Source organism: Chiloscyllium punctatum, chromosome 6, assembly GCF_047496795.1.
Source record: "Chiloscyllium punctatum isolate Juve2018m chromosome 6, sChiPun1.3, whole genome shotgun sequence".
NCBI lineage: Eukaryota > Metazoa > Chordata > Chondrichthyes > Orectolobiformes > Hemiscylliidae > Chiloscyllium > Chiloscyllium punctatum.
In genome coordinates, this window is record NC_092744.1 from 3,717,680 (window position 1) to 3,737,342 (window position 19,663).

The 19,663-nt window shown below is 42.3% G+C and overlaps 1 protein-coding gene across 1 annotated transcript in view; it reads left to right on the forward strand.

Annotated features, from left to right (window-relative positions):
• LOC140478663 (uncharacterized) overlaps positions 1-19,034 on the forward strand; it is a 298,481-nt gene extending 279,447 nt beyond the window's left edge. Inside the window, exon 52 of the mRNA XM_072571895.1 lies at positions 18,191-19,034. Within this exon, the coding sequence (XP_072427996.1) occupies positions 18,191-18,266 (76 nt within the window). The 3' untranslated portion in view covers positions 18,267-19,034. The remainder of the gene's footprint in view (positions 1-18,190) is intronic.
• The last annotated feature ends 629 nt before the right edge of the window (positions 19,035-19,663 follow it).

Below are 19,663 nucleotides of genomic sequence, written 5' to 3' on the forward strand. Positions count from 1 at the left end.
TCCATACATTGTAGGCTTTCTACAAAATCTGCAGTTACACCAGCACCACTCCCCACCTTTTCCTCTGCTACATTGATGACTGCATCGACACCACCTCATGCTCCCACGGGGAGGTTGAACAGTTCATCAACTTCACCAACACATTCCACCCCGACCTTAGATTCACCTGGACCACTTCTGACACCTCTCTCCCCTTCCTGGACCTCTCCATCTCTATCGGCAGTGACCGATTCAACACTGACATCTTCTACATACCCACCGACTCCTACAGCTACCTGGATTACACCTCCTCCTATAAAATGTTATCCATTATTCCCAATTCTTGTGCCTCCGCCGCATCTGCTTCCAGAGGACTAGTTCCACCAGCAAACACACCAGATGGCCTCCTTCTTTAAAGACCGCAATTTCCCCTCCCACGTGGTTGATGATGCCCTCCAGCGATTCTCATCCACGTCCCGCACTTCTGCCCTCGAACACCACCCCTCCAACCGCAATAAGGACAGAACACCCGGTCCTCACCTTCCACTCCACCAACCTCCGTATACATCGTATCATCCTCAGCCATTTCTACCACATACAAACAGACCCCACCACCAGATATGTATTTCTCTCCCCGCCCCATCTGCTTTCCGTGTAGACCATTTGCTCCACGGCTACCTGGTCAGGTCCACGTCCCCCAACAACCCACCCTCCCTTCCTGGCACCTTCCCCTGCCATCTCAGGAATTGTAAAACCTGCTCCCATGCCTCCCCCCTCACTTCCGTCCAAGGCCCCAAAGGAGCCTTCCACATCCATCAAAATTTCACCTGCACTTACTGTATCCGTTGCTCCCGATGCAGTCTTCTCTACACTGGGGAGACAGGATGCCTACTCGCAGAGTGCTTCAGAGAACATCTCTGGGACACCTGCAGCAACCAACCAACCCCACCGCCCTGTGGCCAAACACTTTAAATCCCCCTCCCACTCCGCCCGAGGACATGCAGGTACTGGGCCTCCTCCATCACCACTCTCTTACTGATGAAGCCTGGAAGAAAATCGCCTCTTCTTCTGCCTTGGGACCGTCCAACCCCATCGCATCAATGTGGATTTCACCAGTTTCCTCATTTCGCCTCCTCCCACCTTACCCCAGTTCCAACCTTCCAGCTCAGCCCCATCCTTATGACCTGTCCCACCTGTCCATCTTCTTTCCCACCTATTTGCACCACCCTCTCCTCCAACCTATCACCTTTACCCCCACCGCATCAATCTATTGCACACTCAGTTACCTTCCCCCCAGCCCCACCGTCTCCCGCCCTCCCCCCCCCCCCCCCCCCCCGCCATTTATTTCTCTACCCCGAGGCTCCTAGCCTCATTCCTGATGAAGGGCTTTTGTCCGAAACGTCGACTTTCCTGCTCCTTGGTTGCTGCCTGTCCTGCTGTCTTTCACACACCATACTCTTGACTTTCTACAAAATGCTCCAAGGGAGGAAATGCCATGATTTTGATCAGATAACAGTGAAAGAATACAAATTCCAACCAAGTTCTGGTTCAACATGATGTGTGGATTAAAGGGAAACTTGCAGCTGCTGGTGTTTCCACATGCCCACCACCATCAGCCTTCTAGGTGATAAATACAGTTGAAATCATACAAATAGTGTACAATGCAACCACTGCACACTAATGATGAAGAAAATTAACCTTTAAAGTGATTTGTGGGGTGCCAATTAAGTGGGATCCTTTGTCCTAGATAATAATAACCTTTTTGAGTGTTGCTGGAGCTATATCCATCCAGGCAAGTGGAGAGTATTCCAACAGACCCCTAATTTATGCCTTATAAATGATGGGAAAGCTTGGGACAGGATTGAGTTACTCAATGAAACATATTCGGCCTTTGACCTGCTTTGTTTTGAGAGTATTTATGTAGCTGGTCCAGGTAAGTAAAACAACTTAATACAGGCATACTCACACTATGACAGCTACCGTAGCTGTCTTTAAAAACTCCAATGTTTTGGTAAAATTTGGAAACAGGTTCAAAACTAACAAAAGATTTGGACAAAATAAGGGTCTCTCACCCTTCATTTACTGTGAGCACAGATGTAGAAATCTGAAGCTAAGGCATTCACCACCAAGAGGATGACTAACTTCATTTTGATTAGAATGCAAGTTATGTCAAGATAAAATAAATTTCTAGTATTGCCTTACTTATAAAATAAGGCTGAAATGCACTCAGAAACTGAAACACAAGGCCTGTGCAGTGCAGTACTGCACAGAATCCCAGAAAACTAGAACACTTTGTTTCTGGCACTTGACACATGAAAAACTGTTACTCATAACAGCAAGCTGCAAAATCTTTGCTGTTAAAATGTTGCAGTTTTACTTTTACACGAACACAAACTCAGGGGCACATGGCTTAAAGTGGTGCCATCAGCAAGGAGGGGCGCATGATCAGAAACATCCAGAAAAAAAGTTCTTGATGACCAGGTCAAGGTAAAAATTAATTTCAGGATTAACAACTCATGTCAAATAGAGAGCAATCCCAAAGGTCTGCTACCCAGTTAGATGGAATACGTTGTAACAAAGAACATGAGTATAACCTTTCCAAACAGGAATTGTCAGTGAGGATCAATGAGTTGGTACTGCCTCAATTAAAGTCTTTGGCAGGAATTTTTGGGCAAGAGGAAAGACCACGGTCATTGTCACATTACTAGAAGATGAATGCAAGTATGAAGCCATTGTGGCAGGCCAGCAATTACATGTTTTAACACTTCACTACAGTCAGCAAAGCAGACCAAAATAAGAAAAGCAATAACAGACACAATTTGCACCATCCGGCTTTTCTTGATATCTGTAAAGCATGTAGCATCAGGAGATTCTGTCATAGAATCCCCTACAGTGTGGAAGCAGGTCATTTGACCACTCCGGCAATGCTCTCTTCCATCAGGTAGAAAATACAGAAGCTTGAAAGCACACCCAATAGGTTCAATAGCTTCTTTCCTGCTGTTATTAAACTACTAAATGGAACCAACTTCAAATAATGTTGATCTTGCTAAGGTTGATCTTGCTTTGTGCACCTCTTGTGCAGCCGTAACCTGGTATGCCTCACTGTGAGCACCCTATGATCTATATGTCCTTATTTGCTATTATCTGTCGAAACTGTCTGCAAAACAAATCTTTTCACTGTACTTAGATACATGTGACGACAATGAATCAGATCAAATCACATCCAAACCTAGAGGATGTAAGTTTAAGGTGAAAGGGATAAGATTTAAAAAGGGCCTAAGGGGTAGCTTTCATCAGAGGGTGGTTTGTGAATGCCACAGGAAGTGGTGGTGAGTACAACTGCAACATTTAAAAAGATATCTGGATTGGTATATGATTTGGAGACCCCTTTGAACTGGGGTGTACAAAGTTAAAAATCACACAACCAGGTTATACACCAACAGGTTTATTTGGAAGCACTGGCTTTCGGAGCGCTGCTCCTTCATCAGGTGATTGTGAAGAATAAGATTGTAAGACACAGAATTTATAGCAAAAGTTTACAGTGTGATGTAACTGAAATTATATATTGAAAAAGACCTGGATTGTTTGTTAAGTCTCTCATCTTTTAGAATGACCATGTTGGTTTCAGTTCTTTCATATGTAAATTGAAAAACCTTTTTTAAAAGTTACATCCTCAAGTGAACTTTAACAATTGGTGTTATTTCAGTGTATTGAAGGCATTAGCTCCCTGTGTGAGGCTGTCTGTGTCACAATGGTCAGACTGATTCTATTCTAAAAAATGGATTTACAGAATCTTACATGGATTCATGCAGTTTTTGAGCAAAGTAAAATGTAATTCTGCAAGTACAAATTCATCCTACAAACGTATATGTGTATGTGCTGTATGTGTGTTAGGGGGTGAAATTAATGAGTGGCTGTGAGAGGGTGTGTGTGAGTGAGTGTAAAGGGTTTTAAGTCAATGAGAGGGGTGTGTGGGAGTGAATGTGTGAGTTTATGAGGGTCTGCATGAGTGTGTGTGTGTGTGTGTGTGTGGATGAAAGAGAGAGAGAGAGAGTGAGAGTGAGAGAGTGTGTATTGTGCAGTGGGGTCACCTGTAGTGTGACATGAACCCAAGATCCCGGTTGAGGCCATCCCCGTGGATATATGTATAGGAAGGATTTAGAGAGATATGGGACTACGCCAGATTGGGGTGTCTGTCAGCATAGATGAGTTGGACCAAAGGGTCTCCTTCTGTGCTGTATGACTCTACAACTCACCAAAAGCAAAAACTGATGCATGAGCTAATGCTACCATATTACTGCTAAACACCATGAAAGACCTGCATCTCAGTAAGTAGTGCTCCATGGTACTACCTCTGACAGACTATTTCTCAGTATATAATATATCAACAACTCCATACATTGGCAGAATCATACCGCACTGCCAATATGCAAGTAATTACAACAGTTGAGCAATGGCAGGACTACTAGTGTGCACAGACCTTGGTGTAGTCACAATTCATGAGATTCAAATCATCTCCACAGTGATGGAACAAACTATATGTGACACAATCGAAACAGTAAATGATTTTGAGGAAAGTGAAATATAAACCAGCTACCAGGGTGATTACATAAATATGCTCAGCAGATTACACAGGTTCACACAAAGACTAAGATATACCTCTTAATCTACACGTTGATGCTCTGGACTATAACTGAAGATATTTTCAAATATGATCTGCTACATTTCAGCCAGATTCAGCGTGAACAGTTGGAATTAGCAGCTATGGAAAAAACAACTGAAATGTAGCAAAAGACCAATAAGCCTTTTGTCTGTTTTAGGAAAAGTTTTGGAAAGGATTATAAGAGATAGGCTTTATAATCATACGGTAAGCAACAATTTGATTGGAAATAGTCAACATGGATTCATCAAGGGCAGGTTGTGTCTCACAAACCTGAGTTTTTTGAGAAGGTGACCAAGCATGAGGATGAGGGAAGGGCAGTTGACGTGGTGTACGTCGACTTCAGTAAAGCTTTTGATAAGGTTCCACATGGTAGACTGTTGGAGAAAATGCAGAGCCATGGGATTAAGGATGGTTTAGCAGCTTGGATTAGAAATTGGCTTTCTGTAAGAAGGCAATAAATGGTGGTTGATTGAAAATGTTCAGCCTGGGGTCAGGTTACTAGTGGTATGCCACAAGGATCTGTTTTGAGACCATTGCTGTTTGTCATTTTTATAAACAACTTGGACACAGGCTTAGATGGATGGGTTAATAAGTTTGCAGATGATGGTAAAATCGGTGGAGAGGTGGACTGTGTGGAAGAATGTTGCAGGTTGCAGGGAGACTTGGATAAACTGTAGAATTGAGCAGAAAGGTGACAAATGGAGTTCAATGCAGATAAATGTGAGGTGATGTACTTAGGGAAGAATAACAGGAAGGCAATATACTGGGTCAATGGAAAGATTCTTGGTAGTGTGGATGTGCAGAGGGATCTTGGAGTCCATGTACACAGATCCCTGAAAGTTGCCACCCAGGTGGATAGTGCTATTAAGAAGGCATACAGTGTGTTAGGTTTCGTTCTTAGAGGGATTGAGTTCCGGAGCCGCAATATCATGTTGCAACTATACAAAACGCTGGTGTGGCCACACTTGGAATATTGTGTACTGTTCTGGTCCCCATATTTCAGGAAGGATGTGGAAGCATTGGAAAAGGGGCAGAGGAGATTTACCAGGATATTGCCCGATCTGGAGGGAATGTCTTATGAGGAAAGGCTGAGAGACTTGGGTCTGTTCTCATTGGAAAGAAGAAGGCTAAGAGGGGATTTGATAGAGAGACACAAGATGATCAGAGGATTAGATAGGGTAGACAGTGAAAGTCTTTTCCCTAGGATGATGACATCTGCTTGTATGAGGGGGCATAGCTGCAAATTGAGGGGTGATAGATTTAAGACAGATGTCAGAGGAAGATTCTTTACTCAGAGAGTGGAACGCCTTGCCTGCCAATGTAGTTAACTCTGCCACATTTAGGGGAATTTAAACAGTCCTTGGATAAGCACATGGATGATGATGGGATTGTATAGGGGGATGGGCTTAGATGAGTTCACAGGTCGGCACAACATCGAGGGCCGAAGGGATTGTTCTGCGCTGTATTGTTCCATGTTCTATAAAAGACCATTATCGAGGGAAGTTATCACAGTATCAAAGTAGCACCTTAGAAGATTTGTTCATTTTGGCCATACAGTGTCAAATTTAGTATGTCAAACAAATCATTTTCAAGGGGAAAGAAGTCCTAATACCAAAAGCATTACAAGATATCATGTTAATGTTATACCAACGAAATATCGGTACTACACACACAAGATGGCTAGCCTATGAATCTATGCTCTGTTCAGAGCTGAATCAGGATATTCTTGACTTATCAAGGTATATAAGCCATGTCAAACATGTCAATCCCAACAGTGGAGGGAGACTAAATCCATACAATGCTTCATTTACTCTTTGGATGAAAGTAGCCCAACCTTTTCAGTGCATAGAGAAGACAGCATCCCTTTGATGGATTACATTTCCAAATTTCCCATTGTTCAACAATTTAGGAGTACAACATGCATGACCTTTGCTGACATGATGAGCACAACATTTAGTTCAGGTAGTATTCCAGCACTCTTAATACACAGCAATACACTGGCAAACCATTGCAAGACTTTTATACTAAGTGCATATTGTCATCCCGCTATCCACATACAAATGCTGTAACAGAATACAAGATATGTGTATTCAGATAACTGATTATTAACTGCCAAGAAACAAAACAAGATTTTTGTGCAACACAAATGGAGAAAGGATAACCATCCCTTATTCTCGGAAGGCAGGTGAAATTAATCATGTTCAGCAAGCAACTGTCTAACCAATCACAGAGACAGGACATTCTTCTTTAGATAAAGGAGAACAAGGAAGGTGCACAATGAGTGAGCAGCTACAGAACTATTAAAGCTGTGCACTGATCTACACAGACCTCATGGGCCAAAGGGCCTTTTTCTGTTCTGTAGATCCCTACGTCTCTTTCCGTGCCCTTCTTCTTTTTGTTATTGTTGCACAGATCTGGTGGCCAATGCTTGTTTTAGGTAAAAACAATGACTGCAGATGCTGGAAACCAGATTCTGGATTAGTGGTGCTGAAAGAGCACAGCAGTTTAGGCAGCATCTGAGGAGCAGCAAAATCGACATTTCGGGCAAAAGCCCTTCATCAGGAATAAAAAGCTTCATCATGTGATTGTGGGGGACACAATTCTAAGGCACAGAATTTAGATTAGATTACTTAGTGTGGAAACAGGCCCTTCAGCCCAACAAGTCCACACCGACCCTCCGAAGAGCAACCCACCCAGACCCATTCCCCTACATTTACCCCTTCACCTAACACTACGAGCAATTTAGCACGGCCAATTCACCTAACGTGCACACATTTTTTTGGACTGTGGGAAGAAACCGGAGCACCCGGAGGAAACCCACGCAGACACAGGGAGAATGTGCAAACTCCACACACACACACACACACACACACGCGCACACACACAGGCACTCCTATACACACACATACACATGGCCACACATATGCAAAAGTTTACAGTGTGATATAACTGAAATTATACATTGAAAAATACCTTGATTGTTTGTTGAGTCTTTCATCTGTTCGAATACCATGACAGTTTCACTTCTTTCATGTGTAAATCACAAAACCTTTTTATATTAAAAAGTTGCATTCTCAGGTTAGCTTTAACAATGGGTGTTAGCTAGACAATATGTTGAAGCTGTTAGCCCCCTGTGTTCTCTGTCTATGCCATGACATTTAGATTGATTCTAATCTAAAAACTGAATTCATGCAGTTTTTGAGCTCAAAGGTTTACAAGGATTCATGCAGTTTTTCAGCAAAATACAATGTAACTCTGCAAGTACAAATTCACCCCACAAAATATATGTGTGCATGTGGGCCTGTGTCTGTCTGTCTGGGTTGGGGGTTGTGAGTGTGAGAGAGTGTATATGTGTGTGTAGTTAGTGTAGAGTGCCTTAAATGTGAGAGGGTGCATGTGTGAGTGTGTGTTTGTGTGTCTGGGGTGGGGAGTTGTAAGTGTCTGTGACAGAAAGTGTATATGTATGTGCATGAGTGTAGAATGGTCTAAGTCTCTAAGAGGATGCCTGTGTGAGTGTGGGAGTGTGTGTGTCTGTAAAGGGTGTGTGTGAGTATCTGTGTGCGTGTATGTGTGTGTATAGGAGTCCCTGTGTGTGTGTGTATGTGTGTAGGAGTGTCTGTGTGTGTATATAGTGCAATGGTGATCACCTGTAATGTGACATGAACCCAAGGTCCCGGTTGAGGCCCTCCCTATGTGTACCGAACTTAGCTATCAGCCTCTGCTCGGCCACTTTTCGCTGCTGCCTGTCCCGAAGTCCGCCTTGGAGGATGGTTACTCGAAGGTCCGAGGTCGAATATCCTGGACAACTGAAGTGTTCCCCAACTGGGAGGGAACACTCCTGTCTGTTGATCGTTGTGTGGTGCCCATTCAATATGCTTATATGTTGCAGGCAAGGATGCCCTGAGGCATGGTACATTGGGGAAATCAAGCAAAGGCTACGACAATGGATGAATGGGCACCGCCCAACAATCAACAGACAGGAGTGTTCCCTCTTAGTTGGGGAACACTTCAGTGGTCCAGGACATTTGACCTCGGACCTTCGGGTGACCATCCTCCAAGGCGGACTTCGGGACAGGCAGTAGCGAAAAGTGGCCGAGCAGAGGCTGATAGCTAAGTTCGGTACCCATAGGGAGGGCCTCAACCGGGACCTTGGGTTCATGTCACATTACAGGTGATCACCATTGCACTATACACACACACAGACACTCATATATAAATACACACACATGCACATACACACACACACACATGCTGACACACACATGCACAGACACTCCCACACTCACACATGCACCCTCTCACACTTAAGACACTCTACACTCACTACACACACAAAAACACTCTCTCTCACACTCACAACCCCCAACCCAGACAGGCACACACACACAAAGATCCACATGAACACATATATTTTGTGGGGTGAATTTGTACTTTCAGGGTTACATTGTACTTTGCTCAAAAACTGCATGAATTCATGCAAAACTCTGTTATCTCACTTTTTAGATTAAAATCAATCTAAACATCATGGCATAGACAGAGAACACAGGGGGCCAACACCTTCAACATATTGTCTAGATAACATCATTGTTAACAGCTAACCTGAGAATGCCACTTTTAAAAAAAAAGGTTTTGTGATTTACACATGAAAGAAGTGAAACTATCATGGTATTCGAACAGATGAAAGACTCAACAGACAATCAAGGTATTTTTCAATGTATAATTTCAGTTACATCACACTGTAAATATTTGCTCTAAATTCTGTGTCTTAGAATTGTGTCCTCCACAATCACCTGATGAAGGAGCGTCGCTCCGAAAGCTAGTGTGCTTCCAATTAAACCTGTTGGACTATAGCCTGGTGTTGTGTGATTTTTAACTGTGTACACCCCAGTCCAACACCAGCATTTCCAAATCAAGAGATAACTAAACAGTGAAGATCCTGAAGGGTCTTAACTGAGTAGATCTAGAGACGATGTTTCCTTTTGGATGTCTCCCTTTCTGGAAGAATCGAGAAATACAGATGACTGTTTAAAAATCATGGGTCGCCTATTTAAAAGAGATGAGATGGAATGTTTTCTTTAAGGTGGTTGTGTGTCATTGGAACTACCTTCCTAAATAGGTGTGGAAGCAGAATGCTTGAATATTTTTGAAGAAAAGGTAAATAGGTTCTTGTTAAGCAAGGCACCAAAAGATTACAATCAGATCAGCCACATTCTTATTGAGTGGGAGATCAGGATTGAGTTGTTGAATGACCTACTCTTTCTCCTATTTCGTATATGACATTACATTAGATGTTGCCAATGATACTAGACGTTTTGCAAACATTGGGCAAATTTCCCAATTTTGATCCCTTGGAGGGATGGTCATTGATGGAGCATCCTAAGATGGCTCTGCACTGTCACTCAAAACAAACTCAATCCTGTCACTTTTAGCAGCGTATTTTGGGTATGCAATGGTAATAGATAAGTTGTTTCTATGTGGTTTCTAAACATTTCCACACAAGGATTGTCTTTGAAATACTGAAACGTTTGGTGACTTTATGGAAATACTGACACTGGGTCAAGGACTCCCTTTGCTATCTACACTGTCCCATCATTTTCAGAGAATGTTTTCTTTGCTTATGTCCAACAACAGACATAATAGACTAAGTAAATAGAAAAGCACACAGATTATACAATTCACATGACACAACATATGAATAACTGACTCCAATATCTTGTGATTTGGGAACCAATTCAGTTTGAAAACTTTCATTTACTCAAACAAAACTGTAATAAAAAAAACACATTAGGGCTGAAATTCACCATTAGGAAGAGTGCAAATCGTTTAGACCCAAAATAAGGCTGATCACACTGCAATAGTAAAGAATGTTACTTTGAATGGACCACCAATCCACTGCCATCCAATATGTGTCCTTAAGTTTGAAGTTGATTAATCATTAGGACTTACTAAAATATTGATGAGAGACAGACTAAGGAAACTTAACCTGCTTCTCAAGAAAATCATAACAGTTAAAGTATTTTGGGATTTCTACGATCTATATATTGTACTTATATCAGATTTAAACTGTTTCAGAATAATTGAGTAACTGGAAATAGCTAAACATACTGTGTTGCATCGTTGTTTGCAACATATGTCAAAGCTACTACAGATGGTTGTGGTTGTGAAGGTCAATTATCTCAGTTGTATCCTAGGCACAACTACCTTCAACTGCTTCGTCAAATGCTCCCTCAGAATAGGGATACTTGCTGATGATTCAGTGATGTTAATGCCACTGAACATTAAGGGTTCCACCTCATCTCCTTTAAATAGGCGACCCATGATTTTTAAACAGTTCTCGATTCTTCCAGAAAGGGAGACATCCAAAAGGAATATTGTCTCTACATCTACTTGGTTAAGACCCTTCAGGATCTTCTGTGTTTAAATCAAAGTGCTCCCTCAGAGTAGTATATTTGCTGATGATTGCTTAACGTTTGTCAACATTTGCAAAACCTCAGATACTGAAACACTCAACCTCCTTCCGCAGCAAGACCTAGGCAAAATTTGTGCCATGGAAGTGCTAGGCAATTACAATCGCCAGATAGAGAATCTAAATATCACCTTTAATGTCCAATAGCATTACCATCACGGAATCACCTATTATCAACAAGCTGATGGCTACCATTGACAAGGACTGAAGTGGATCAACCACATAAATGCTGTGGTAGCAAGTGTAGATCAAATGCTAGGAATGTTCCAGTCTATCCAATGCCTGTCCACCATTTACAAAGCACAAGCTAGCAATCCTCCTGAAGGTGAATTTCAGTCCTAACAAGTTTCCTTTTCTGTACAAATACTGGGTTTTTTTTGCATTAAAATGTGTGCCATTTACATAATGCTCAGCTACAACTCACCAAGGGACTTTAGACAACAGCTTCCAAACCTACGTCCTCTACCAGCTAGAAGGACAAAGGCAGATGCATTGGAACACCCCACCTGTGAAAGCCCCTCCAAGCCACACACCATCCTAATTTGGAATTATGTTGTATAAGCATGGTTAGTAAGTTTGCAGATGACACCAAAAGTGGTGGTATAATAGACAGTGAAGACTGTTATCTAAGATTACAAAGGACCAATGGGCCAAGGAGTGGCAGATGGAGTTTAATTTAGATAAATGCGAATGTTGCATTTTGCGAAGAAAAACAAGGGCAGGATTTACATAGTTAAGGGTAGGGTCCTGGGGATTGTTGTCAAATGGAGAGACATCGGGGCTCAGGTACATAGTTCCTTAGACGTGGCATCAAAGGTGGACAGGGTGGTAAAGAAGGCATTCGGCAAACTAGCTTTCATTGCTCAGACATGGAGTAAAGGAGTTGGGACGTCATGTTGCTGTTCTACAGAACATTGGTGAGGCCACTTTTGGAGTACTGTGTGCAGTTTTGGCCGCCCTGCTGTAGGAAGGATATTATTAAATTAGAGAGAGTACATAAAAGATTTACCAGGATATTACAGGGAGGGTTCAGGTTATAAGGATAGGCTGGGATTTTTTTTCACTGGAGAGTAGGAGGTTGAGGGGTGACCTTATACAGGCAGAGGTGAATAGCAAAGGTCTTATCCCTAGGCAGGGAAGTTCAAAACTAGAGGTTGTATTTTTAGGGTGAGAGAAGAAAGATTTAAAAGGGACACGAGGGGCAACCTTCGTGGTTGACAGATGCATTAGTAGGTGGTTTGTATGTGGAATGACAAAGAAGAAAGAACAAAGCAAATTTACAGCCCAGGAACAGACACTTCGGCCCTCCAAGCCTGTGCCGATCCAAATCCACTGTCTAAACCTATTGCCCAATTCCTAAGGATCTGTATGCCTCTGCTCCCCATCGACTCATGCATCTGTCCAGACGCACCTTAAATGAATATACCGTGCCTGCCTCTACCACTTCTGCTGGCAACGCATTCCAGGCACTTACTACCCTCTGTGTAAAGTACTTTCTGCGTGTATCCTCCTTAAACTTTTCTCTTCTCACCTTGTACGAGTGACCTCTTGTTCTTGAATCCTTCACCCTGGGAAAAAGTCTATCTCTAGTCATTCTGTCTATACCCTTCATGATTTTGTAGACCTCAATCAAGTCTCCCCCATCTCCTTTTTTCAAATGAAAACAAATAACCTACTCAATCTCTCTTCATAGCTAGCATCTTCCATACCAGGCAACATCCTCGTAAACCTTCTCTGCACCCTCTCCAAAGCATCCACATCCTTTTGGTAATGTGGCGACCAGACTGTACAGAGTATTCTAAATACAGCTGAACCAAAGTCTTGTGTAATTTTAACATGACCTGCCAGCTCCTATACCCAATACCCCGTCTGATGAAGGCAAGCATACCATACGCCTTCTTGACCATTCTATCCATCTGTACAGCCACCTTCAGGGTACAATGGACCTGCACTCCCAGATCTTTCTGCTCATCAAATTCTCCCAAGGCTCTTCCATTTGCAGTATAGTTGGTTCTAGAATTAGACTTCCCAAAATGCATCACCTCACATTTGCCCAGATTGAACTCCATCTGCCACTACTCCGCCCAACTCTCCAGTCTATCTATATTCTCCTGTATTCTTGAAACTCCCTTGTTGGCATCACTGTTGGTATCCCAATGCAACAGTTGAATAAGACAAGGTAAAAACAATGACTGCAGATGCTGAAAATCAAATACTGGATTAGTGGTGCTGGAAGAGCACAGCAGTTCAGGCAGCATCCAACGAGCAGCGAAATCAACGTTTTGGGCAAAAGCCCTTCATCAGGAATAAAGGCAGTGAGCCTGCAGCATGGAGAGATAAGCTAGAGGAGGGTGGGGGTGGGGAGAGAGTAGCATAGAGTACAATGGGTGAGTGGGGGAGGAGATGAAGGTGATAGGTCAAAGAGAAGAGGGTGGAGTGGATAGGTGGAAAAGAAGATAGGCAGGTCGGACAAGTCAAGGAGACAGTAAGTGAGCTGGAAGTTTGAAACTAGGATGAGGTGGGGGAAGGGGAAATGAGGAAGCTGTTGAAGTCCACATTGATGCCCTGGGGCTGAAGTGTTCCGAGGCGGAAGATGAGGCGTTCTTCCTCCAGGCGTCTGGTGGTGAGGGAGCGGCGGTGAAGGAGGCCCAGGACCTCCATGTCCTCGGCAGAGTGGGAGGGGGAGTTGAAATGTTGGGCCACGGGGCGGTTTGGTTGATTGGTGCGGGTGTCTCGGAGATGTTCCCTAAAGCGCTCTGCTAGGAGGCGCCCAGTCTCCCCAGTGTAGAGGAGACCACATCGGGAGCAACGGATACAATAAATGATATTGGTGGATGTGCAGGTGAAACTTTGATGGATGTGGATAAGACAGTTCGCCACCTCCTTCTCTAGTATAATTAAGGTTGGGCAATAAATGCTGGCTTCTCTAGGAATGCTCATATCCAATGAACAAAAATAAAACTCTTAATGAGCATCAGTTGAGATTAACTATATTTGCTGTAAGAGTTATATGGCAACAACAACAAAGGTTAAAACGCTTTGTCCTGCAATCCTCCGCTGGTGATTTTATGTCACAATTTGCTGAGGAAATAATTAATATGTCTTAGTGACCTTAGTGAAGTCATATGGCAGTATGGATACAGTTAAAATCCACTGAGACACGTTGCCATATGATCCAAAAGTGTTAGGAGTACTTGGTTGAGCTAAACCAAGAGGATTGTTTTAGCATTTGGTTAGGTCATTCGCTGACCCAACAATCTCTTCCTCCCTACTTTCATTTTCATGGATGTTGCATTCCCATGCAGATCTTTTAACTTTATCTGTAATCTGTCATTTCTGCTCAGAGCTTAATAAGATGTAAAATATTAAGCAGAATTCCTCCAGATAATGATCTAGGCAATGGCTAGATAGTTGGGAAAACAGGAGAAGAATGGAAAAATTAGATTCTTGATGTTGAGATAAAAACTATGATTATCCACATCATGTTTCAATAACTTGATGAGAATCTCACCAGTGAGTGATGAGGAGCCTATTGGAGTTTACAGACATCTCATTATTACTTAATCTTGCCTCATCAAATGCAGGATTTTTTTTTCCCTCCAACATTAAAGTCAGAACAGCTACAGAAGAAAAAGGAGCAGAAGCAGGCCATCTGGCCCCTCGAACTTGCTCTGCAATTCAATAAAATCATGGCTGATCTTTTCATGACCTCAGTTCCACTTACCCACCCTCTCATCATAATCCTTAACTCCTTTACCCTTCAAAAGATTTTCTATCTTAACTTTAAAAACATTTACTGAGAAAGTCTCAACTACTTCACTGGGCAGGGTATTCCATAGATCCACAACACTCTGGGTGAAGAAGTTCCTTCTCAATTCAGTCCTAAATCTGCTCGAGGGCACCGTGGTCAGACCTGCAGACCACTTCCATCCAGTCCAGGGATTAACGATAAGTCAGCACGAGAGCATCACAGAGATCAATCGGCTGTCCTTCTGAGTCAGTCAGAGTTTGGGTAATGGTTTGTCTTAGAGCCTGTGCGATGAAATTCAAGACTATCAAAGGCCACTGCTGTGGTGGGAAAGTTAGAATTGGAATTGGAGATAGCATAATGTGGTGCAGAAGACAACAACTGGAAAGACAGGCAACTGTACATATAAGGATGGAAGATGATACAGCATGGGAAAACACGGTATTGAGAAGGGCTGGTCACCATCATCCTGGCTTGACAGAGAGACAGTTCATCACAACAAAGCTTTAGGCTAGGGACTCAGTGGAGAGACGAAGAGCTACATTAAAGGATCTGTTGGTATTGTAGAATGTTTGAAAACTGATGAGCTTTACAGGTAGTACAGGACGAGGAATCACCTAGACAAACAGGCTAAGCCTCCGACGCAAGCTATGAAGTATGAACTATTTGTGTCTTCGATTCTCATCCAAATCACAATGTGGAATGAAAATGAAAAATGGCTGCAGGCAGATGCAGTGTGAGCAGATGGAGTGTTTTTACTTTGTCTGAATAAATGGGCTCCACTTCTGAGCAGTGCGAGGCACTCTGGTACTTATATTCTACTTGTTGCTGACATACGTAAGCACAAAATTCTGTACGTGTAGCCCTTGCTATGATCAACTATGCTGATTAAAAATTTGGGCAGAAGCAATCTTGGCCATGACACTGATCATTATAAGTTAATCACAGTAATCTGTCTGAAGCAGAAGTGATCAAACAACCGATAAAGCATAACCTGCATGCCATCATATAGGAAGAAAAAATAAGGAACTTACAGCCATGTATAGTACCTTTCACAACTGTTGGACAATCCAAAGAAGGTCCCAGATTTATTTTGAGAACAGATCATTTGTGTCCCTGCTGAAGCTCAATTTCAGCTCTATTGTCCTTTCTTTCTTGTAAAAGCACTTTTCCCCCTAAAAGACTTTCAAACTGAGGAGATCACAACTGACCAGACTAGTGCAGCCAATGACACACAGAATACACTCATCATTTTAGACTGATCATTGTAAATATTGTACTAAATATGCATGCAGAAATGAGTTATTGCCAAACTGCTATAATACTTGGACAGATTCAGTTTAAGGTATTCACATGTATTAATAAGCTAATTCAAACAAACATGCTTTTATAATATTGATAGGATAGTAAGTCTTAGCGTCTCTCGGCCGTAGGTGTTCAAAGTTTGGGAGAAGATTTTTTTTCTTTTTTTTTAGATTACTTACAGTGTGGAAACAGGCCCTTCGGCCCAACAAGTCCACACCGCCCCGCCGAAGCGTACCCACCCATACCCCTACATCTACATCTACATCTACCCCTTACCTAACACTATGGGCAATTTAGCATGGCCAATTCACCTAACCGATTTGTAGCTTGTTGTTGTGGTTCTGTTTGCCGAGCTGGGAATTTGTGTTGCAGACATTTCGTCCCCTGTCTAGGTGACATCCTCAGTGTTTGGGAGCCTCCTGTGAAGCGCTTCTGTGATGTTTCCTCAGGCATTTATAGTGATTTGTATCTGCTGCTTCCGGTTGTCAGTTCCAGCTGTCCGCTGCAGTGGCTGGTATATTGGGTCCAGGTCGATGTGCTTATTGATTGAATCAGTGGATGAGTGCCATGCCTCTAGGAATTCCCTGGCTGTTCTCTGTTTGTCCTATAATATCAGAAATATACACATAGACAAGGAAGAAACTATAGTCTCATTCAATGTAACGACACTGTTCACCTCTATCGACAAAACCCTAGCCGGAGAAACAATAGCCAACCTGCTGGACATACAGAACAGACAACAAGACGGGGAACCTATCAACAAAGACGGCATACTCAAACTACTGGACCTGAGCCTCACAACACACTTCACATTCAACAACCAAATATATGAACAAATCAACGGCACACCGATGGGCACACCCATCTCTGGACTCAAAGCAGAAGCGGTAATGCAAATGTTAGAACAAACAGTCTTACTGCAAATTCAACCCAAACTCTGGGTCAGATATGTGGATGATACCTTTGTAATCATTAAAAACACAGAAATAGAGAACACACACCGGATCATCAACGCCACATTCACAGGAATCCGATTCACTAGAGAGGAAGAAAAGGACAACCAACTCCCATTCCTAGACGTGATGGTACACAGAACACCGAACGGAGAATTCACCACAAAGGTTTACAGGAAAGCCACACACACAGACCAAGTCCTAAACTACGAAAGCACCCACCCTAACACACACAAAAGAAGTTGCATCAAGACACTATTCAAAAGGACCACAACACACTGCAGTACACCAGAACTACAAAAAGAGGACGAAGAACACCTATACAAGGTATTCGCCAAAAACAGATACCCCCGCAATTTCATCAACAGATGCACAAGGGAAAGACAACGGAATGAGGACATGCCACGACCCAAAGGACTAGCCACACTACCATACATCAAAAACATTTCTGAACTGACAGCCAGACTACTGCAACCACTAGCACACAAAACAACAGCCACTCTCAGACAACAACTTACTAGGACGAAGGACCCGATACCCAGCATGAGCAAAACCAATGTAGTGTACAAAATCCCATGCAAGGACTGCACAAAATACTACATCGGACAAACAGGGAATTCCTAGAGGCATGGCACTCATCCACAGATTCAATCAATAAGCACATCGACCTGGACCCAATGTACCGGCCACTACAACGCACAGCTGGAACTGACAACCGGAAGCGGCAGATACAAATTACTATAAATGCCGGAGGAAAGATCACAGAAGCGCTTCACAGGAGGCTCCCAAGCACTGAGGATGTCGCCTAGACAGGGGACGAAACGTCTGCAAAACAAATTCCCAGCTCGGCGAACAGAACCACAACAGGATAGTAAGTGGATATCCTCACTTCGGATCATTTCTTCTATAAGCAACATACATGGTGTTTTTCTTCAATGGCAAGCAAACACTAGAATATTGTCTTCTCTAACCCAGAAACTCTATAATGAAGACATAGTTTGCCTATCTGCTAACTGAACATAATTGCAGTAACCTAATGGGCTGAACCTAAAGGAGTTCTTTATATTTATTTGCAGGAAACCCAGACCACAAACACTAAAGGCAGGAGAATTACGATCCATAATAAGCCGCTGTCAAGTCTGTACAAAGTAAATCTGGACTCAAAGGGTATAATGGTGCTATTCTTAATTATGTTTGAAAGGTATTAATACAGAGATGAAGATAAACTAATGCTATTATTTTATGGTGCTGATTGGACTGTAGCAAAAAAAACTACTAAATTTGCTGGACAGTTTGTTGATATTGGTAACATTTATGAGCACTTTCACATCAACAAAGTAATTGATATAAAGTGATGGTGCTGATACAAAGCTTGGCAAAGACTCTGCCCTTTGCTTTTACAATGGTAAATACTTTATGCAAGCAATTGTACAGGTGTGGATTCCACTGATCTTCACAGTACAATAAAACTAATTAGTGTAACATTTTGATGGAGTATTACGTTTATCATTTTCAGTCATTTGATGATTTCGACAAATACTTAAATTGAGAGACCACAAGAGACCACCGAGCCACTAGTACATTGCACAGATGGCATTTATTTAATTATGTGCACTTAGTAGAGAAATATATCCCAAACTCCATAAATTAAAATGAGGGCATTGACCTTGTGGAAGAGAGAGAGCATTTCAATCTGCAGTGATCTATATTTTTGGTAGTTATTCAGACCACAATTTTATATACACAGTATATACTGAACCTACATATAGGAACCTGTATCACTTCTACAAAATATTGGGGATATTAGAGTTAATTTTAAATTAATCAGTGGGTGAGATGTGGAAAAAGTGATTCACCTCTCTTATTTTACACATGGTTTGATTTTATTTTACATTGATTTCAGTAGACAAAATAAATTGGATAGGGTATAAAATATATCGTCAGTTTCCTTTATCCTGTTTTTTGTTTGGCAATAAAAATTTGAAATTATCCCTGTTGACTCTTTTATAATCTACACTACAAGAGTTCATTTTTAAAATTAACTCTGCATTTAATACTCTCCTTAAACATACTTCTGGCCTTCTAATTCTAGACGGTTAAAGGAAATTTTAAGTTTAATGAAGAAGGATTATTTTAATTCATAAAAAACATGTTCAAATCAGAAGATATCAAACATTATCACACATGTATTTTGTTTTTTTAATACCAACAGGAATTTAACTCATTTAAGGAGAATTCCCAAATGCATGATGGTTGCCAAACTGTGGTTTGTAAGCATTTAGAATCGTAAAATCACTACAGAGTGGAAGCAGGCCTTTATGCCGTCGATTCCACACCAACCCTCTGAACAGCATCCCACCCAGACCCAGACCCCCCACCCTATCCTTTTAACCCTCATTTCCCATAGCTAACCGGCCTAGCCTGTACATCCATGGACACTATGGGCAATTTAGCATGGCCAATCCATGCACATCTTTGGACTGTGGGAGGAAACCAGAGTACCCAGACGAAACCCACGCAGACATGGGGAGAATGTGCAAGCTCCACAC